Raw genomic sequence first — 23,592 nt, 5'->3', positions numbered from 1 at the left:
CCACATTTTAGGTAACCTTAGAAGGAAACAAAATGAAGTATGAATGATGAGTATTGAACAAATAAGAATTCTGAATCAGAAGCCTACATTATTTTTATGTGGCCTGGTTATTATTGGAAAGTAATTGTTCAATTCTATATACCTCATGATGAGGCATTAACAACTTTGTTCTGAGATAACTTTCCAAGAATGTGATAATCTTGATAAAATGGAGATAGTGTCCTTTCAGACAAAGAATGGTTTTGGTTGGTTAATTAAGGGGAAAATCAAGAAATTTCAAATGGTTGAAAATTTGAGATGCATTTAAAATAATCCCATACATTGAGGGTGCCTAGGTAATATCTGTGACATATACAGCACTGTGCAACATCCTTCAGTTTCCTTCACACTGACTCTATGAGGTTTTAGAGAAGAAAAGAGAAGTTCATGCTCTCTATTGTGAATGATTAAGTTGTTTGAGCTGAATCCATGTGTTTTGTGACTTCTGTGAACAGTGAAAAACAGTGGCAGGCTCAATTGTAAACTTGCAAATGACCAAAGAGGGCATTGGCCCAGCTTAAACTGTTGTTACAAACAGTTGTGAGCTATCTTGTGGGAGCTGAAAAACCAAATCTAGGTCTTCTGTAAGAACTGCTTGTGCTTTTATCCACTTAGACATCCTTTCTATCCCCACACCCATACATCTCTTCATAAGATACGCAACTGTTACCAAGTTATGCTCTGCTTCATTCGTTGTATGGCCTTACAAAAGTCACACAATCATTCATTTACATAAAAGATGTATGGAGAGATGCAGAGAGACAGAAATGAGAAGTAGAAGTTTCATTTGCTCTTTGGAGTTGAAATCAAAAAGAACAGCTTGCATCGACTATATTCCTAAGCCTTAAGCCAGGCAGGTTTTGCTTTTAATGAGTAAGTTGTCTCCTCCTTTTGATTTTTATTTTTTACATCATAGTATCCAGATGAGGCAACAGAGAAAATGATTAAACATTAACATGACCATTTGTTCTTTCTTCTGTAGTCAAGACAACAAAAGGTTCTTAAGAATGATGTCAAAGACACAGTTCCAGATTCGGGGAAAATAAAACAACAATTTCAGTGAAATTCATAACAAATATATATGTTTTAATATAAGGATTGATGGATTTGACACAGCATGCAGAGAAGTAGGCCTAATACATACTTAAATAACTATAAAAAATGAAACCTTATTCCAATAAATTATGTACTTTCATCACAGGTTTGGAGCCTAAAGCCAAAATGAGAAACATGCTCAAAAAGACACTGAAAAATTCTTGATACTTTGGCAGTTCTGCACAACCACAATTTTTACCATCTTTACATTTTTAAAAGTACATCTATAGGTGATATACTGTCAAATAAAAAATAGTTCTAAAAATGGTTTCCAAAAAGTGAGAAATTTATTACATATAGTGCATAGGTAGATTGTACAGCCAAACAGGGTATTAGTCTGCCATAGACAATGAACAGCAGCTTGAATCTAAGTGTATTAAGATCCAAAACAGACACAAAAAGATTTACAGTTCATGTTAAAGAAAAAAAAATGGATAGAATAAATTGTATTGATGTCGTAGGCATAGGAATGCAATGGAAAAAAAAAAGGAAGACACATAATGGAAAACACACAGAAAACCAGTGGCAACAGAGCTATAAGAATTGCCACTGGTTTAATTAACTGGTGATTCTCTTCAAGGTTTTCTTCACAGCATCTTTGACATCTTTGTTCCGGAGACTGTAAATGAGAGGATTCAGCATGGGCACCAAAAATGTATAAAACACTGAGAAAAATTTTTCCTGGCCCACAGTCTCAGCAGATGATGGCTTGACATAAGCAAGCAGCCCAGATCCATAGAAGAGACTAACAGTTATGATGTGAGACCCACAAGTGCCTAAGGCTTTAGACCAACCCTTACCTGATGACATATGAATGATATTGAAAAGGATTAAAGCATAGGAGACTAAGATAATGAGGCTACACAAAATGATACCTGTACCCACCACAGCAGTACTCACGAGTTCATTGACATAAGTGTCACTGCAGGAGATACGAAGGACAGGGAAGATGTCACACATGTAATGATTAATGATGTTGTTATTACAAAAGTTAAGCCTAATCATTAAGCCTGTGAGGACCATGGCACTAGAAAACCCTATTACATATGAACCAAACGTCAACAGACAACAGATCCTAGGCAACATGATAACCTTGTACAGTAAGGGCTTACAGATGGCCACATAACGATCATAGGCCATGACAGTCAGCACATAACTTTCAGAGTTGACAAAAAAGCAGAAGAAAAACAGTTGAGTCATACATCCTGTAAAAGGAATGATATTCTTCTCCAAAATAAAACTCACTAGCATTTTGGGGGTAAAAACAAATGAGTAACAAAAATCAATAAAGGACAAATTGAAAAGGAAGAAGTACATGGGAGTGTGAAGATGTGAATTCAGGAAGATAAGACTCATTAAGCTCAAATTACCCACCACTATAGCTGTATAGTTCACCAAGAACAGGAAAAACAGGGGCAACTGGAGTTCGGGTTGGTCTGTTAGTCCCATAAGAATAAACTCAGACACTGAGGAGTCATTTTCTGTAGCCATTTGCTTCATGTGTGCCATCTGTAAGAATAGAATGTGATACTACCAAGTATTTAGTATTTGCCTCCAGAGGGATAAACTGAAATTATTGGTTTATAAACTTAAATTAATGAAAAACAGAACAAGCCGTGCAAAGACCCTCAACTATTCATATTGATTTCTGAAGAGCTCCATTTTGATGTTTATCATACCCATAATGCATGTGTCTGTCAAGAAGCATGCAAACACTCTAATTTTTAATGTAATTCTTTCGTTTACTTGGTCTTTAATGAAGCTAAAACTGTGAAAGAACAATACATAAGAACTTTCATGCAGTATACCTAATTTATATACTTTTGCAATTCAAGGTACATAATTGATACAAATATGATTTTGTGCTTACCTTCATTCACCTGGAGCCCTCTTTCCTTTTGGAGCTCTTAGAGCCTTCCTTTTTTCTTTCTTTACTGAGAGTTCCAGGTACCCCAAAATAAAAAAATGTTATAGACATTAGCAAAAATGTGTAGATGAACTCCTAGAACAGTAACCCAGAAAATTTTTGCTTGAGAATTTCTTCACAAATTTGTTCCCACATACACAAAATAAAACACAATCTTATGTATGTCTCCAAAGCATTACTTCACTCAAATGAGAAAATTCATTAAAATCACGGGTTGTTATTCTCATCTTTATGATGTCCTCCCTGCTGGATTTGTGCCTTGAGAGTGTTAATTAGTGAGTTTGTGCTTGTGTTCTGTGCCAGAGAACTAACATTAAATCTTTTGAGATTCAAAGTTCCCCTCAGTTTATGATCTTCCACCAGAGACCCCTAATTCCTTTGACAGAGTTGTAAGCATTTCTCTTTTTCTTTCTTCTATGCTTTGTACAACTCTACAAGAAGTCTGTCCAGGGACGTGCTGACTGCCATTTGTAGCTTTCCTCTGGTCATCTCTTTTTGCACTAATGAACATTAGATCTATGGTTTAACAGTGTGCAAAAAAGTTCTACAAAAGCTTTGAAAGGAGAGGAACAGTCTCCCAAATCAGCCTGAGTTTATGCTCACTCCTCTCCACTCCCTGGCTATGAAGGTCTAGGCTTCTCTGAGACTTGTTTATATATAATTATATCTGCATATTTTTATGTAAGCCTATAAAATAAACTCAGTTCAACAGAGCTTGAGGTATGGACCAATGGTACTGTTCTTTCTTATAAAAGTCTATTGGGGTATATTCTGACAAAAAAACAATAAAAAATTAAATAAAATTAAAGAGGTATCTTTTGTGGTTTTGATAAATAGATGACGCACATGATGTGCTAGAACTGTAATAGATACAATAACTGCAGTGATGAGTGTTCCTTGTTTCATCCTTTTTCTCATTCTTGTTCAGATCCATGAAGTTTCTATCCTGGTCACATTTGAATAAAATACATTTTTAGTGTGGTGTTGCTGCCCTTTGTAAAAAAAAAAAATAACAACATGCATGGCCACTTTATATTCCATGTATATCTCTCCTCTCCATCACCCACATATTTCACTTGTAGTCAATGAAACTTCTTTGGACATTATCAATTGTTCTGTTGATCACCATGGAGATTCGAAAGAGAGACTCTGGCACGGTAAGTACGTTGAATAAAGAACACTGGAAGAGTGAATAAAAACTTGTCAACAATAATCCATTCGCTTTCAAACAGTCAAGAATGAAAATGGAGGAGCAGATAGATTGAACTAAAACATTGGTTAGTACAGTAAAAAACTAGCAAATTCTCTACCAATTGTTTGCATCATTTAGACTCCTCTCAGAAGCAAATGAGAATTTCTAAAACTTTTAGTGTTATATCCATTTAAATATTCAGCATTGTCGTCATTATTCATTTTAATTATTTAAACAGATGCTTACTAATATGTTCTTTGATTTTTCAAGTCCTTATCTTTTAATAAAATTGTTTGAATATTTAGTAGCAATTTATAAATAACATGAAAGGTATGTCCAAAACCTGAATTTTATATGAAAATATTTACTTTTTTCCTTTGCCTTGTTTTATAGTAAACTTCTTTGTCAAATAATATTTCAAATAATATTTGAAAGTTTCGTTAATTTTTATAAAAGCATTGATAAAGCCAATCCACTACTACTTCCCTCCAAAACCCTTAATATCCTAACTCATCTTCCTTCCAGCTTTGCATTTTCTTCTTTATTGTCATTAATAACCCCTGAATCTGGTTAGTGCTGTGTATATACATATGTATATGTGGCTATTGAGTAGGGTATTAGCAATCTATCAGTATTCAGTTTCTAAAGGAAAGTATACTTACTCCTTCAACTGCCATCAATTGCCAATAGTTCCTCAGATATGAGTGTGATCTCAGGGGTACTTTCCCCCTTCCCAAACACTGATATGAAAATAATTACTTAAATTTCATTCATTGTAGAAACAACAAAATTATTTGTGAACAAATTTCAAAAATAAATGGTACCCTACGTATTTGGCTCACAGCAATATAACAAAGTTGATGTAATCACAAATATAAAGGGAGATTTACTAAAATTTATTTTCTGGCCAATAGACAAAGTGTTTAGTTAATACTTTCAAATATATGTATACACACACACACGCACACACACACACACACACACACACATATATTTAAAGAGCTATGCAGCAAGAAGGATGTTGTATAATAGTTATCTCAGGGCAGAAGAAATGTGATAGTTTTCCCCATATCTTAAAACAGTATGCTTTTATCATTTCACCTACTTCTTTATTTGGTGTTCATATCGTTTTCCGTTTTTTCATTATATACACATTTTTATATTTTGGGTGGGGGTAGTTTTGTATTCCTGCATAAACAAGCCATGGTTCATGTGTGAAGAACAGAGAACAACTCATAGATGTGAGATATCTCAAGGAGGACACTAAGAGAGACATACACAGATCTAATCTACAAAAGGGAAGAGAAAAAGGACAGGATCTTGCGAGTAAATCAGAGGCACGGGGATCATGGTGAGAGAGTAGAAGGGGAGGAGCAAAGAAGAGAGGGGAGCAGAGAAAAATATATAGCTCAATAAAAAAATAATAAAATAAAAAGACATTACAAAAACAATCTCTTAAATCCAAAGGATAAGGGTTCAAAAAGACAAAGGCAGAGGCAAAACAAATATGACTCAAAGTCAGCATCTGGTAACCCTAGTCATTTGCAGACCTAAGAAGAGCATGTGGAAATTCTTTGTACTCTCTTCAACAATTCCTTATATGTCTAAAGTTGTTCTGAAGTGTAAAGTAGGTAAAACATCTTACAATTAGCTACATTTAGCAATTACATAGTTTACACATATTTCAAAACCTCAGATGAATGAGAAGTATGATTCTGTCAGATTCAAAATTAATATTTTAATATTTAACAGTAAAATATAAAAATTTTAAAAAGGAAAAGAAATATAGAGACCGGTGCCTTGGGACTCACAGAGCCTCCAGGAATCTGGACCATGTGTGGATGTCTCCCAGGTAATGTGATACAGCACCAGGTTGGGAAAAAGTGATTATTAGGAAATACAAATTCATATGACTGGAAAAAGATTAAAGGAAGAAAACTAGTTTGAGCTTGTCGAGCTCTGTTAAGGGAATTTTTGTCTCTTAAAATGAGATAAAAGCTAAAATCCCATTAATCTCAGAAGGTGCAAGGAAAATATTGCTGTAAAGGCTGCATTGTACAGCACAGAGAGGACATTTGGCAGATGAAACTTGGTCCCAGACCCTGGAACCCATCAGACTTTGTTGGATCCTAACGAGCAACTGTTTCAGACTCCTCGCTTTAGGGAGTATTGCTTAATTTCTAAATAGTTGAAAAGTTTATCTTTTTAATAAACAAACAGATAAAAAACTACCCTAAAGAATAAAATTCAATAGTTTTCTATATTATATTATTTTAAAAATAACTTTCACATTTTTGTATATTTTCAAAACTTTCCTGTTGTGGAGTATTAGTTAAAGATGTATTACATTTGTTCTGCTGTGTTATAATTATTTGGTGATGTAAAGATGTGCTGCATTCTTCTGTGTTGCATTTGTTTAATTCTATGAAGCTGTGTTACTTTGCCTGTCTAAAGCACATGATTGGTCTAATAAAGAGCTTAACAGTCAATAGCTAGGCAGGAAAAAGAATAGGTGGGGCTGGCAGGCAGAGAGAAAAAATAGGAGGAAAACTCTGGAAAGAAAGATTGGGAAGAGAGAGAGAGAGAGAGAGAGAGAGAGAGAGAGAGAGAGAGAGAGAGAGAGAGAGAGAGAGAGAGAGAGGATAGAGAGAGAGAGAGGGAGAGGGAGGGAGGGAGGGGAGAAGGGAGGGAGGGAGGAGGGAGGGGGAGAAGGGAGAAGGGAGGGGGGGGGGGTTGTCGGAGGGCGAAGCTTTGTCTGTGTCGTGTTTTGTGCTCCTTTCTTTCTTTTTTTCTTTCTTGGGAGGTTTTTGATGCCGGGGGGCCAGTCACACATTCACAGAGATCAGAAGCAGTTGCAGTCAGCCTCTGCCACAATGATAAAAACACAACCATCTCCTACACAGTTTGCACCCCAGGAGAGAACTGTGGGAAGAGGACTCAGCCACAAGACATTTGGTCCCATGTATTGGCAAAGTAGAGAGCAGAGGTTCTTCAGTCCATACAATGGTTCTTCTCTAAACAGCAAAGGAGCAAACAGGTAGGAGGCGAAGCCCGGAAAATGGGCAATGAGTCAAGTAAACCTCCTGAAACTGACTGACCCTCCTGGTGCCTCTCAGGAAAAAGCAGAAGAAAAGCCACCCCCTGTACCCACCATAGCCACCAAGCCTGTTATAAATGGGCCAATCAAACCTCAGGCAATCAAAACTGAAGAAAAAAAAAAAAACCTTAAAAACTGGTTTATTGCCCGGCTATCGTGTCTACTTCCAATATCCAGGAGGATTACTATATGTTTTTCTTTGGGTTCACCTTCTTATTATCTTCTCAAGGATCCTGAATTATAGGCTCTATGTCCTTTAATTATGGCTAGAAACCGATTATGAGTGAGTACATCCCATGTTCATCTTTTTGGGTCTGGGTTACCTCACTCAGAATAGTGTTTTCTATTTCCATTCATTTGCATGCAAAATTCAAGATGTCATTGTTTTTTACCGCTGAGTAGTATTCTAGCATGTATATATTCCACAGTTTCTTCATCCATTCTTCCACTGAAGGGCATCTAGGTTGTTTTCAGGATCTGGCTATTACAAATAATTGGGAACTTGAGGGAGGGGGGTATGGGTGGAAAGGAGGGGAGGGAAGGGGGAGGAGGAGGGGAGGAGATGGAAATGTTTAAATACAAAAAAAAAACATATTAAAAATGGTTTATTGTGGGGCATTGGGGGATGGGTAGGCAGGGAAAATGTAGTCAAACAATGCCAGCGGACACGGGAATAAAATGGTCTGTGACATTATCCTGTATACAGCTTGAAGATGCACAAGGGGAACAGAGCATTTTTCCCTGATAGAGCTGACACACCTTAAGATGAGGCTTACAGGCTTGTACCTACTATGTAACATTTGCTTGGTTGATATGCATTTTCAGTATACAAGTAAGTACACACAATCTGTAAGTGCAGTTTAGAGTTATGTAGCTTTATGATTAAATGAAACACTACAAACAGGAGGAAAATGATACCATAGAGTGGCTCAGGTGGGAACTTGGTGGTTCCATTGATATATCAGTCATGATTCTATTGCTCCTTTCTGTTCTTTGGATGTGTATGTGGCATTTCTAGGCTTGAAAGTAAAATTATGCTAACTGGTGGTGGATAGAGGAGCCTTATTTTTTTTTTATTACAGAAGCTTGTTAGTTTTGTAACATGGTGATTTGGTTGAATTAATAAAGTACAGTAGTAACTGATCTCCCCTTCTACCTGGATGACAGAACAGATGATTAAATGTTGATGTTAGCATCTTTGAGTATATTCAAATGAGAAACCTTTGCCTGCTGCTTCTCTTTAAAATGATGCTGTGTTTTGATTGTGGTCTGTAGTTCTGAAGCACTACTTGGCATCTCCTTCTTTGGTGGTCTCCCCATTCAAACATAACAGATTTGATAAAGTGTTGGTAAGGTGAGGTCTGACTTGTCTCCACTAGGTCATATGAACCCAGTGGTTATAGGGTTTTGTTTTAGAGGTATTCGTTTTTTAAATAAAGGTTTCTAGCTGACGTTAATGGAAAGAATGAATCCTTAGAACTGTGCCACTAGAGAAAGAAAATCCTAAGAGTGTGTTTCTTTACAGATCTGTGTTATACCATCCTTTGGGCCCTCTGCAACAAAAGTAGAAGCAAGTCTCAAATAATGCCCTTTGAATCTTATTGTAGTATTGTAGTATTGTAGTATTGTAGTATTGTAGATGTAGGACAGTACTGTATCACACCTCTGTGAAAGTAAAATAGCTTGTACCTGCTTTATGATACATAATAGTGACCGTGCTTTATCAGGGCTGTTTTTAATGATGTTGTCTAGAATGCTTACTTTCCAGATGATGACTGAGAAGTTAATTTAAAAGAAAAATGGTCCCAAGTACCACAAGAGTAACAGAACTGTGTTGTTTTCTGGGATTTTGTTTTCTTCTGTTTTTTTAATGGAGTGTGCTGGATGTTTCTACAATTTTGTTCAAATGACCTCAGAACCTGAAAAAGCTGTTGTTGCTATTAATGTATAACATACTGCTATTATTAGCATATTGCTATTATATTTGGATACTTCAGCTGTGCTGTTAACTTTGGAAAAATGTATCCAAATTTACCATGTTGAGTTGGTATTGTACAGGAATTAACAGCCATATTGTTCTAAAAATGTTGAACTTTTTTTCCATTTGTTCAGGGATAATGCACTGTATTAAATATGTAAGGTCTTATTTATGTGGGTTTGATTACAAAAACTAATAAAGTTTTCTCTAAATAAACAAAACAAAGTGAAATGTCTTTTTCTACCAAGTAGGTCAGGTCACAGGGATCAAACTCAGATTGTTAACTTTTATGGCAAATGATATTAAGTACTAAGCCATTTCTCAGACATTAGTGACATTGTAAAGATCAAATAAAAAGACAGAAAAATAATACAAACAATTAAGGGCCATCATCAGGAGAATATGTTTGAGGGTTACTTATGTAGACTTTCTTCACTACCCATCTTGTGCTGAGATGCTCGTAAAGATGGAAGAAAGATGGCATGAAGAAACCAGAGAAAACATGTTCATTGGTTACTAAGGAAATAATGGATTAAATTTTCTAACACTAGATTCTTTTAGTTATATATCTAATACTTTAAATAAATTTAAGTGTGGCTAAGACTATTCTTGGTTGTCAACTTGACTACATCTGGAATATCTAAAACCAGCAAAATGGTTGTGCCATTTTTTTTTTTTTTTGAGTAACTGGATCATTTGAACAGCATGACACACCTTCGGGTGAAAACCCATTTTCTGTCTCTTAGTTTGTATTAATTGTGATTCAGCTATTGCTTATATTCTTAGTGGGGGTCATCCTTGTGGATTCCTAGGAATTTCGCTAACATCTGGTTTCTGACTAACCCCATAATGTTTCTCTCTTTCAAGGTATCTCTTTTTTTTTGCTCTCCCTCTCTGTCCTTCCAAGTTGACCTTCCTGATCAATCATGGTATTCCCCCCCTTCTCTTTCCCCACTCACCTACCACCCTCCACTCTCCTCTAATGCTGTCAGTTTACTAAGGAGATCTTGTCTATTTGCCCTGCCCAATGCGATTCGTGTATATATCTCTCTTAGAGTTCTCCTCATTTCCTATCTTCTTTGGGGCTGTGAACTGTAGGCTGGTTATACTTTTCTTTATGTCTACTATAAATAGGCTGAGAAAGAAATCAGAGAAATATCACAATACGCATAAGACAATAATAAGACAGAAAACATAAAAAGTATTGGGAGGGCATTCCAGTAACTGAAAACCTGAAATTCCACCCACATTTATTTTCCACAGCTTTTATACCCAATGTAAGTAGGGAGAGAAGGTAAAAAAAAGACTTTATTAATGTGTTACAAAATAATAACTCATAAAGTCAATGGCTTTATCCCTCTGAGACATCATCACTAGGATTCTGTTGTCTAGGTAGCGAAGGTGCTCTAGATCATGTATGCTGAAGACCGCCCTTCCCTATGTGTGACCTCTTAGTAAGTAAAGAAGGATATTTTGCATATCCTGACCACATGTTGGGATGGTGTATACTGACTAGAATGAGCTATCTTAATTTCAAAAGAATCAAGCAGTCACCTCCTGAGTTAGGACTTGCAAGTATGCCTAAATCCCTAAAGTCTCTGACCATGAGACAAGGTGGAAATGAGCCTGCAGTTTTTAGCCTCCACACTGGGACATCACAGTCCATTCTTGACTGGTCTAAAAATTAAGATTATAATGACCCTTATCCTTTCTTTACAGCATAATTTTGGAATCAAGGACTGTCCACTGAAATTTATTATTCCAGCAGAAAATTTTCACAGATTTACGTTTAAAAACTTGCTGCCACTATGGGAACAGTGACAGGACAATCCAGGTCTTTATAACCTGTTTGCCCCCTGAAGGAAACTCTTTCAGCTTGTGTAAAAATACCCTTTGTTCTTTGAATGGGAAAGATACAAATCTCCATAAATGTTTTTTTATTTACTGTATCACATCCTGATTGTATTTTGAATAATTTTATTTCTCAAGTGGATGATTATACCCATGTTTGACCATACACTTTCTTTGTAATGTTGCAAATTGCATGTAAATGATCCATGGTTTGATGATAAAGGATTACAAACAATTAAAAAAATCAAAAAAGTTTTATATAGATAAAAACATGATTGGATTGGTTATAGCACATCTCAGTTCTTGTTATGCTTACTACTTCTGCAGTTGCTTCAGTGGCTTTGTCTCAGTCTATTCAAAATATGGGGTTTGTTCATCTATTATCTAAAATGTTTCTGTGACATTAAAACCACAAAAGATATAGTTGTATAAATAAAATATTAATTAAATGCCTTAAGTGATATGATACAACCTTTAAGGGATGAGTTCCAAAGCCTAAAACCCAGAGTACAGTTAAAATGCCATGCTAATTATGAACGGATTTGTGCTACATCTTCTGTATATAATGAGAGTGTTACTCAATGAGAAAGAGTTAAAACACATCTTAAAAGAACCTAGAATGATTCTAATCAAATCCTTAGAATTTTAAAATTACATTGAGAGATCATGAATATAATGAAGGCTAAACTAAATTTTAATGCAAAAAGATGGCTAAAGATATTTTGAAGAAATTTGAAAAGGCCGTACCATTACGGTCAGCATTTACTTTACTTCTTACCAGTATTGCAGTTATTGGATCTTGTGTTCTATGAGTGTGATTTGTTTAACTATATTTTTCAAGCTGATATTAACCTCACTGTGAAAATTGGACTTGAAACTTCACGGATTAAAACTCTGCATGCTTCCCAAAACTTATGATACTAGAGACTGGCAGTCAAAGATGGCTGTCTTCTTTGTCTCCTTTCAATCTAAGACAGAGTATGAATGATGGAATTCATGCACCCATGACCAGTAATACTTGAAAAATGCCTAAATAAGATGCAGTCATCTAATGAACACTAAAGGATCTCATAAAATAAAATAAAAAAGGGGAACTGTGGTAGCCCACAAATGACTCAGATTCCATTTAGAATTCATTCTTTTAAGTTCAAGCTTGCCTGATCTGCTTGCTCTAGTATCCTTGAGGGCTGAGAAGGTTAAGTTTAAGCTCATGGGAAAGAACATTTGTCCATGAAAATAAAATAAAAAATAAAACCAGTATCTAGTAGAAAGAATACTGTTAATGCCAAACCTTAAAAACATCAAGATTAGAAGTTAAAACTGCCTGTGAGCATCAAATACATGATAGACAGAAAAAAAATGCTTCTCAAAAACAGGAATGGTCTTAGGGTTAGATACAGACTGTAGGTCTGTGCTGGGCTTTGCTCTGCTTTAATATATAAGTAGGGATTGAAATAAACTTGTGGCTGTATAAAGTAAGTTGGCAGGTACCCTGTTTTCCATCTCAATTTTTTCAATCTGTCTTTTCCTTGATACTTGTGCCCCCACCCAGATACCACATGATTTTGTTGGAGTAGACTCCAACAAGGTACAGAGGAATTAAAAAAAAAAAATCTATGTCAACCTCTGATTACACATGCATGTGCAAACACATATAAGTGAACCCATACATATGTATATTCAAATATGTACACATGCACTCAATAGAAGTTTTTAAATCTAGTATATTTGTAGTTAAGCATTTTGAGTGTTGCTTGTAGAGTTCATTATAGTAAAGGATAAATTTCTAAGGTCATAAACACAATTCTCTAGAAGTATGAATAAAACCTTATTTTAGTATTTAGAAACTTTTTAAAAGCTTTCTTGGGTTTTTTTGTGGACATAGGTGCTCAGTGTTTGGGCTCCATATGTAAGCAAAGTTTCTCTATGTCCTAGCAGCTGCTCCCAAATTACTACTCAAAGATTTAATTTTATATATTCAACTGTCAGCAAGGCCCCATTGCTGAAGACAACACCCAAACAACTCACTGTACATGTACTGGTCAACCTGGTATCTATCTAGAATCTTTACCCGTATGTTCTAGAGGTACTTTAAAACCTACTTAAAGAGAAACACAAACACCAATCCTGCCATAAATCTTTAATCTGCACTGTTGTCCTAACTGCAAAATATGCTAAGACAATGTTGGCACAAATTTTTGGAAATAACTAACCTGTGTCTTTTTTTATTCAAGACTTATTTCCTGAGATGGAACCCATGTGCAACACTGCTTGGTGATCAAGAAACAGAGAGTAGATACCATGAGACCTAGAATAAAATCAAATAGTATTGGGGGAAAAATCACCAAAAATGGTAAATGACTTCTAATGGTATTTTGGTATACTCATAGATCAGTGCATTATTTACTCATTGTCAGAGAGACTTTTTCCTTCAGCAGACAGGAACAAATATGCCCACAGTCAGTCATTAAACAAAGAAAGTAAAAAATATTGGAACACTCAGTTCTAAATGGGATATCATCATCAAATCCTTCTTTTCAGAGCTTAGGGAATCTAATTGAAGAGGAAGCAGAGAAGGGTATAAATTCCAGAGGGAATGGAGGATACTAGGAGAACAAGGCCCTCTCAATAAGCCAAGTAAATCTGACGAGACCGAAGCAACTAGCATATGACCTTCACACGACTGTACCAGCTACTCTGCACAATGTTATATGACTTCAAGTAATTTAACATTTTTATGGGAAACCTGAGTGTGTGAAAGAGGGAGGTTTCTGAGTCTTGTGTCTTCTCTTGGGTTCTTTTCCTTCTATTTGTTAGCCATATCCAAATTTGATGTGATGGTTTTGTTTTGTTTTATTATATTTTATTTTTTATGTTTTGTTGTTATCATTTAGAAAACTGTTCTTCTCTAATGGGAGGCAGAAAGGGTAGGTGGAAAGAAACTTGGAGGAGTAGAGGTAGAGGAAACTGTAATAAATATATATTGTGTGAGAAAATATTTTTAAGTAGTTTCTTAGTTTGTATTTTTGTGACATTTATGAAAAATTGTGTAACTTTATTATTTGCCATCAAGAGTCATCAGCAAACAAAAAATCATTTTTTTCCATCTCCAACTAAAGTAACTCTGTAAGTTCTTTAGGGCAGCAAGATATCTGTATGTGATTTTTCTCTGGAACAAATTCTATAGACCTGCCTTCTACAAATCAGCCTCAAGTTAACAGACACTTGTAGGATGCTTTTCCTAGTGAGACTGTGCTGTCATTCAAAGCATTTTCTTTCTTTTTTTGTTATTAATTTTTTTATTTTTTATAAAACTATCTTTTTTTCTTTATACATACCAATCCCAGTTCCTACTCCCTTCTCTCTTCCCACTGCCTCTATTTCCCCCATTCCACCACCCATTCAGTTCTCAGAGAGGGTAAGCCTTTCCATGGGGAGTCAATGAAGTCTAGCACATTGCTTCCAGGCAGGACCAAAGCCCTTCCCACTATACCTAGGCTGATCAAGGTATCCCTCCAAAGGGAATAGGATCCAAATATCCAGTACAAGCAGTGCAGATAAACCCTGGTCTCACTGCCAGTGATCCCACAATCTTCCCCAGCAATACAACTGTCATCCACATTCAGAAGACCTAGTTTGGTCCTATGCTGGTTCCCTTCCTGTAAGGCTGGAATGGGGTAAGGCCAATGTAAGTTCCTATTAGCTCTCTTAAGTTGTTTCAGTAAGTATCCCCAACATAGTCTTGACCTCTTTGCTCATATTCTCACTCCTCCCATGCTTTGACTGGCCTTTGGAAGTTTAACCTCTTGCTCCACTAAGAACCTCTATACCTGCTTCCATCAGTTGCTCAAGGAAGGTTCTATGATGACATTTAGGATAGTCATCAATCTGACTACAAGCCAAGATCAGTTCAGGCACTCCCTCCACTATTGCTTAGGATCTTAGCTGGAGTCATCCTTATTTATTTTGGGAATTTCTCTAGTGCCAGGTTTCTTAATATCACCATAATGGCCCCCTCAATGAAGATATCATTTTCCTTGCTCTCTGGCTCTGTCCTTCCCCCATCTTGCCCAACCCATTTCCTCAAGTTCTCCTCCCTGCTTCCCTTCTCTACTTCCCCTCCACCCCCATGCTCTCAATTTTCTCAGGAGATCTTGTCTATTTCCCCTTCCCAGGGGGGATCTATATATGTTTCTCTTAGGGTTCTCCCTGTTACTTAGCTTCCCTGGGGTTTTGGACTATAGACTACAAAATCTACATAGTATATTGCTGTAACACTTTGTTTCTACCCAGAAGTTGTAATTAAGTCAATATTGTTGAAGACACCATACATTATGGACACAATACATGGAATGATAGATCAGGATTTTTTTGGTATTTTTTTTCTCATTTTTTTATTAAAAATTTCCATCTCCTCCCCTGCTCCTCCCCCTTCCCTCCCCTCCCTTCCACCCATACCCCCACTCCGCCCCTCTCCAAGCCAAAGAGCCATCAGGGTTCCCTTCACTATGTTAAGTCCAAAGTCCTCCCAGCTCCCCCTAAGTCTAGGAAGGTGAGCAACCAAACTGACAAGGCTCACAGTGAGCCCGTCTATGCTGTAGATTTCATGCTCATCGACATTGTCCTTGGTTTCTCAGTCCTCCTCCACCATCAGTCACATTCAGAGAGTCCGGTTTGGTCCCCTGTTCCATCAGTCCCATTCCAACTGGACTTGGTGGTCTCCCGTTAGATCTGTCCCACCGTCTCAATGGGTACACGCACTCCTCACGGTCCTGACTTCCTTGCTCATGATCTCTCTCCTTTTGCTCCTCATCAGGACCTTGGGAACTCAATCCGGTGCTTCTATGTGGGGCTCTGTCATTTTCTCCATCCAATGCATTTGTTCAACTATGTTCATAGTAGCATTATTTGTAATATCCAGAACCTAGATCAGGATTTAATATAAAAACCTCCCTCTAAGGATTAGCTTTCAGAGTGACACAAAGTTCCATTTGAATTGCCATGTCAAGGAAGTAAAGGAAACAATAGTATACTTATCCTTGTACCCACAAATAGTAATAGCTTTGATAACTCATCAAGGAAGCTTTTCTTCGCAACAAACTAAGACCATTATAAAAAAGTGAAAGTGATCAAAAAGCATACAACAATTGATAACAGATAACAATTTATAAATCTACAAAACAACTCCTGCACCTAAGACTCAGGTATCATCAGGAAAGAACAGGCAGTAAGAAAACCATAAAATTTGTTGGAAGATTATGTCTTCTAGAAATACGACACCTATAATACTCCAACAACATGTATGCCCAAACAAGAACTGAACAAAGAAAATACCACATAAATAGACATGCTAATGTGGAAGGGAGATATCTCACAATACCCCACCCCTAGACAAAGAATCTTGACAGTGAAAGAATTAGACTTCACCAGAGTTAAAGTACCTAACTTGTTATTAAATACCAGGTTGTTTATCCTGAATACATTCAAAAGTAACAATAAACAGAGAAGTAGGATAGATTCCTACATGTACATACACACATTGCGTGTGTGTGTGTGTGTGTGTGTGTGTGTGTGTGTGTGTGCATAGATAGAGATAGAGATAGCTGTCAGGCTATGGAAGGACTCTGCTTCAACTTTTATACTGAAGCAAGGAGTGTCATGTTATTTCATTCTTCTTCCAAACATAGTCATGATTTTCTTATAAGCCAGACTCGCTTAGTTTTGACCCCCTCAGATCCCTTTCTAAGCTGCCATCAGCCAGGATAACTAGCTTGAAATTCCAACTAAACCATCATATTCATCTGGCCTGGGATCAACTGAGATACATGTGAGAGTTTTGAAATTCTCTGCTGATGTCTATTCATGAAAGAAAAGAATTTGAGCACTGCAGAAAGAAGTACCACCAGTGTTTTACAGATGAGTCAAAGCTGCGAGCACATCCAGTGAAGAATCTATAAAGATTTAAATTCATTTGAGTGATACAGTGGACTAGGTGGTTCAACGGACACCATTTCATGAGCACCAATACGTTAAACTTCAGAAATTTCTAACTTCATGTTTTCTTTGGCAGTTTAATCCAGAGACATTGCTGTTTATCTTGACAGTACCTATTTTTTGCTCTTCAAAATAATTAAGCTTTTGTCTCAAAATGATTTAATATAATTTTAAAAAAAATAATGCCGGGTTTTAGAAAGAGTTTTCCAAAGTATATGTGTAGAAATTACAGATATATGTGTGACGAAACAGTAATGCAAGAATGGATAAGAAATATGTGTAGACTCTATCCAAATTTTTAACCAACTCTTTTACACCACAAGCAGCCAGTAATTGGCAAATAAGCTTTTTATAATTTTATCAATAATTGACTTACTATGTTAATTTTTAAAAACAATTTGTAGCTGGGATATAGAAAAAAACAAAACCTCCTCAGTAAATTGTAGCATGGAGACAATAGGAGAGGGTAGGGGGGAGTGGAGAAGAAGGAAGGGTGTGGAGAAAAATATATAGTTAATAAAAAATCTTTAAAAATAATATATAGTATGTATTTATTTTAGTAATAAACATTATTAAATATGAAATTGATTTAAATGCTAAATCATTTAATTTTCTACATCAATGAAAGAAATATTTTTTAAAGTAAGCCTATTATTCTGAGGTGATAGCTCAATTAATAAATCACTAAAACACTTACTATCTAAGATTGAGGACAAGAGCTCTATACAAGAGTATCTATATAACAATATCCATAAGTAGGTTCCTTGTTCTGCCTGTAATTGCAGCACTCAGAATATAGAGACAAAGAATCCTTGGAGCAAGCTGGCTATCTAGACTAGTTATATTGATAAACTTTGCAGTCAACTGAAGGATCATAGCTCAATGAATCAGTGGATAGTGATGGAGAAAGACTCAGGTATTCACATGCACATGTACACTACATGTGTGCACACATTCTTATAAACACCAGACACATGTGTAGATAGATTAAATAAATAAATAAACTCAATTTTCATTACAAACTCATCCAGGCTGTATTACAATTTGTTCTCCACCAGGTTAAGCTGCTGACTAGAAAAGAATACTCAAATGATTCTTTGTTTCTTGAACTTATGTTCATGTTTGAACCATGTTTATTTTGTAGTTAAGTAAATTTTCGGTTTGTTTTTACACAACTGACCATGTGTCCTTCAGAAACATTGTATGTCTACTAAAATATGTCTATCTGAGTAGATTTCAAACCATCTTGACAAATACAATTATTCACATGCCACAAAGAATGAAGCAGAGAAACAGAAAAACATAGCATATCCATGAGAAGTCAATGTTAAATGCATTTGATAATCATATAAATGTATAATAAATAAAAATTGCATAACTCTACTACCAATAGTTTTATTCATATTAATTGAAAGATTAACTAGTACAATGATTTCTCAGCCTATATATATATATATATATATATATATATATATATATATATATTGGTTTTTCGAGACAGGGTTTCTCTGCAGCTTTTTTAGAGCCTGGCCTGGAACTAGCTCTTGTAGACCAGGCTGGCCTCGAACTCACAGAGATCCGCCTGCCTCTGCCTCTCAAGTGCTGGGATTAAAGGCGTGTGCCACCACCGTCCGGCTCAGCCTATATATTCAAGCAAATATTTTAGAACTTTTCAAGTATTATGATATACAGAAATTAAAGAATCACAGTTTAAAAATCTCTCTTACTCCAAGTAAGAAATAACCACTCTTTTTATGCTATTGCTTTGGAACTGAATCAGTATCCCCTGATGGGAAGGGTAAGGCTGCTAATATTCAGTAAGCTTACAATATTCACAAAGCTTTGCCTCGAGAATGCATTACCAATAAATGGTCCCTGAAGAAAAGCAGACTCTGCATAAAACTGAGATATTCTCAATGATGAAACTTTAGTGAGTTATTGATCATGATGAGTAGGGCATATAAGTGATGGGACCTTAGTGAGTCATTGACCATGATGGCTACAGCTTATCACGATGGGACATAATGAGTCACTGCCATGATAGCTAAAGCTAATCAGTGATGCAGTTATAACTGAGGGTCTCATATTCTTGTCAAACCATGTGACCAACCACAACAAACTCATTGTTTCACTAGGTTTGACTTGTACTTAATCATTTCTTGAGTCTGTAGTTCGTCTGCTAAGTAGAATAACCAGAAGTTTATTCTTGTGTACCAAGAAAAAATTTTTTCATATACATAGAGGACCATGTGTTCTGAACTGATTCAGGTCCTGAAAGCTATATACAACAATTCATTATTCTTTCTGTCTTCTGGCAAGTCATTGTTGTCCACAAAAACGTGTGTGACATATAGCAGGCTCCTTAAATATATATTTAACAAGGGAAATATGACTCATCAGAAAAGTTTCCTCAACCTACTCATTCCAACAACCTAGAAAACGGAACCTAATCATGAAAAAGATGAAAATATTTGTTACTTCTATCCCATCCCTGCACCATTTTAATGAGAGGTTTCTGTAGAAATGTGTACATTTTTTTCAAATTGGATCTGAAATTTTTGCATAATCTCTATATACTAGGCATCAAGGCTGAAACTACTTTCTGTCAGAATCCCAACATCTGAAGTCACTATGAAACAATACTTTAGAGAGTTTGCCTCTTTTTCTCACAATTATAAGCCTTTGCATTTCTTCATCAAATGTACAATGGGTGTGAATCTAGTCTGATACATAAGCTGTGTGGCCTTAAAAATTTACATAAATATTTCCTTATTCAGATAACAGATACATGTAAAAATAGCAAAATAAATATACATATTATTTTTGAGAATTAAGTTCAAACAAAAGCATAGATTTACATAATTCCTAAACCTTAAACTCAACTGTGGTTTTAATTTTAGAGGAAAAATAGATTGTTTATGAAAAACTACATGATTAAGTTTACATACCACAGAGGCAATAGTGATCCTATTCTGTAGGCAGAAATGTGATTATGTCATTTTTTTAAAACCATCACAGACCAATCCATATATCAGAAGACAGTAACAATTTTAGTTCTATAGAAAACCAAATATCATATTTTTTGTGTATTATGGGGGTCGATTAGAAAGTCTAGGTTGATTACATCCTTGGAGAACTAATAATCACATGTTATTAAATTATAGCTTAGAATTTCATTATAGATGTGAGATTACAAGTCTAGAATAATAAAATCTTTCTGAAGGACATCAAATAATCTTGAAAATTTGACAACTATGCTGTATCTGTATTTTTATCCTCTCTTATCTCATCTAATTTAGTTAATGAAATCTCTGTTGTTTAGGAAGCAAGCAAAGAAAACCAAAATTGTATTAGAAATGAAGAAAGAAAAAAGTAGGACATAAAGAACACAGTGCATGAATTTACATCAAGAGAAGTTACACAACAAAAATCCTTATGTATTATTATCTTTAGGAACTGAAAGACAGAGGAACAGGATCTTTATCTGATATAGGCAATGACTAATATTTTGAAGCCATAATAAAACTAAAAACAGTTCAAATTGGAAAAAAATAGACACCAGAGTTATATCTAATAGTGACAGGTTGAGGAATTCCAGTAGAAATCTTCTCCAAACTCTAGGGAGAGGAGAAGAAAGCAGAAGAAATAAATTGAGAAAGACAAAGAAGACAGGACATGCCAAAGCATTGCATAGAGTTAAGGAATCATCACTGTTACTCAGCTTGTGATTCTCTTCATGGTTTTCTTCACAGTATCTTTGACATCTTTGTTCCTGAGGCTGTAAATGAGAGGATTCAGCATGGGGATCACAAGAGTATAAAACACTGAGAAAATTTTTCCCTGGCCCACATACTCAGCAGATGCTGGCTTGACATAAGCAAGCAGCCCAGATCCATAAAAGAGACTAACAGTTATGATATGAGACCCACAAGTGCCCATGGCTTTGGACCAAGCCCTACCTGATGACATATGAATGATATTGAAAAGGATCATAGCATATGATACCAAAATAATGACACTAGATAAAATGAGAATTGTTCCAACTACAGCAGAACTCACAAGCTCATTGACATAGGTGCTACTGCAGGAGAGCTGAAGGAGAGGGAAGATGTCACACATGTAGTGGTTGATGATGTTAGAATCACAAAAGCTGAGCCTGATCATAAATCCTGTGTGAACCATAGCCCCAGCAAAACCCATCAGGTAAGAGCCAAACATCAGCAGACAACATATCCTAGGGGACATGACAGTTGTGTACTGAAGGGGCTGACAGATGGCCACATAGCGATCATAGGCCATGGCTGTCAACACATAACACTCAGAGTTCACAAAAAAACAGAAGAAAAACAGCTGAGTCATGCATCCTTTAAAGGAGATGGTATTCTTCTCTGAAACAAAACTCATCAGCAATTTTGGAGTACAAACAAATGAATAACAGAAATCAATGCAGGAGAGATTGAAGATGAAAAAGTACATGGGAGTGTGAAGATGTGAATTTAGACAAATGAGATTCATTAAGCTCAGGTTTCCCACCACAGTGGCTATGTAGTTTAACAAGAAGAAGACGAACAGGGGCAACTGGAGCCCTGGTTGAACTGTTAATCCCATAAGAATGAACTCAGTCACTGAAGAGTTACTTTTTATAGCCATTTGCTTCACTGGTTGCATCTGTAATAAAAGGAGGAGAAAAGGACATTAACCAGTAACTAATCTTTGATTCCAGAGGAAGAACTGGAGTTACTGCTTCCTAACTTAGGGTTTAGTGAACATGCAGTAGGACATACAAACAACACAGCAAGACATACATAAAACACAACTGTTTTTCTTTGTTTCTGAGAAAGCATCATTTCCTCTTTTCTCACCCCCATTTTATTTCCATATATCCACAGGATATCCATATAGTACTCCAATGTCTCTGAACATTATTTCCTCTGTTTTCCTAGACATTCCCGAGAATTGGTGCAGAAAAGAGTAACATGTAAGTACCCTGTAGGGATTTGGCAAGGCAAAGATTATTTACTGCTCACCTTGATTTTTTTCAGTCCCTACCTGCTCTCAGAAATCATGATGTCTTGCTATTCACTGTCTTGAGAGGGCTATAGTTAACAATAATGATTTAGGTTATAGTCATCAATAAGACATGCCTCTTCTACCCTAGGAGTACTATGGGTGAACTAACATAATCTGTATTTGAGAAGTTCATCAGAAATTTATTTTCACATGTAGAAAAGAAAATCAATATTCCTATGAATCTCAAAAAATATCCCTTGACTTAAATAGGAATATGCATCTTAAAAACAAGATTCCTTAGAATATTCATTAGAAATCCAGGAAATTTTCTCTTTGCTACAGGACTTCTTCCCACATTGGATGAGCTCTTGAGGGTAGACATAGCTTAGGTTATGTTTGTATCCAGTGTCATAACTAGTGATGGAGGCTCTGAGATAATATCATTTCCCAGCAGGAGTACCTGATTATCCGGGCAGAGTACTTATTGGTCCCTTTTCTCATTATGCTCATTATACTTTGTACAATTCTGAAAGAGAAATATCCAGAGACATGGCCACTTGTCATTTGTAACTTTCTTACGTTTACAGTAATAAACATTAGACCAATGAGGTATGCTGTAGAAATGTTTAGTACAAGGAGGATTTTAGGTCAATATAAGTTTAAATCCAGATTTTGCAATTTGTAACTACAGAACTACAGATTGCTCTGACACTTGTTTACATATAATTTTAAGATAGACTCATAAAAATGATTTGATTTTGTATCAGTGTCAAATTCTTTCCTAGAACATGCAAATCTGTGTTTTACTTTTAGTATTGCAAAAATATATAGTCATAATGTTAAATAAAAGAGCTATCTCACCTGTGATTCAATAAAATGATTTTAAAAGGTATTAGATCTCTAATGGTTATATGGAAAGGGGCTGTTAAGTCTTAGCTACCCTTTATTCCACATTCTTGTTCAAATAAATTAACTTCCTCAATTTCAGCACTATTTAAATTTCAAGTAGATATTATCCTGTGGTACTGTTCTACGGAGTGGAACAGAAAAAAAAAATGGCTTTGGAGCTTTTCCCTTTCCTATTAATATCTACTTCCATGATCACAAGCAATCGTTATCAAAAAAGTATTTTTGTTTCTATTTTAAGACATTCCATGGGTACTACTAGGAATAAGAAAATTGTGCGCCAAAGTATGGTGCACCACTAGAGTGAATACTTTGAGATTAAGATGATACATAAAACCAAATTTTGTAAATATTTCCAAGCCATTTTTCCTGGATAAACTGTCAGTTTAATATAGTAAACCTTAAAAAATCAAAAGTTTAACCTATTATGTAAAGATAATTTGAATGGTTCATGGGCTAGCTATCTTTCTACCTATAGATTGATCAATTAATCATTATCTTTT

General features: G+C 35.8%; 2 protein-coding genes across 2 annotated transcripts; both read right to left on the bottom strand.

Moving 5' to 3' along the window:
* Nucleotides 1–1,692: 1,692 nt before the first annotated feature.
* Nucleotides 1,693–2,643, bottom strand: LOC119810052 (olfactory receptor 143-like). Its single transcript, XM_038323352.1, has one exon. It carries the CDS (start codon nt 2,641–2,643, stop codon nt 1,693–1,695), a length of 951 nt encoding a protein of 316 aa, XP_038179280.1.
* An 18,247-nt stretch (nt 2,644–20,890) lies between these two features.
* On the bottom strand, nt 20,891–21,847 carry LOC119810143 (olfactory receptor 143-like). The gene has a single exon (XM_038323483.1). It carries the CDS (start codon nt 21,839–21,841, stop codon nt 20,891–20,893), a length of 951 nt encoding a protein of 316 aa, XP_038179411.1. The 5' UTR covers nt 21,842–21,847.
* Between the last annotated feature and the right edge of the window lie 1,745 nt (nt 21,848–23,592).

The sequence above is a fragment of the Arvicola amphibius genome, chromosome 3, assembly GCF_903992535.2.
Source record: "Arvicola amphibius chromosome 3, mArvAmp1.2, whole genome shotgun sequence".
NCBI classification, from domain to species: Eukaryota; Metazoa; Chordata; class Mammalia; order Rodentia; family Cricetidae; genus Arvicola; species Arvicola amphibius.
The sequence above is the reverse complement of the archived record's forward strand: the minus strand, read 5'-3'. Positions and strand labels throughout refer to the sequence as shown.

Coding starts and splice junctions, on each gene's coding strand:
- LOC119810052 (XM_038323352.1), bottom strand. CDS start 2,643: ATGGCACACATGAAGCAAATGGCTACAGAAAATGACTCCTCAGTGTCT.
- LOC119810143 (XM_038323483.1), bottom strand. CDS start 21,841: ATGCAACCAGTGAAGCAAATGGCTATAAAAAGTAACTCTTCAGTGACT.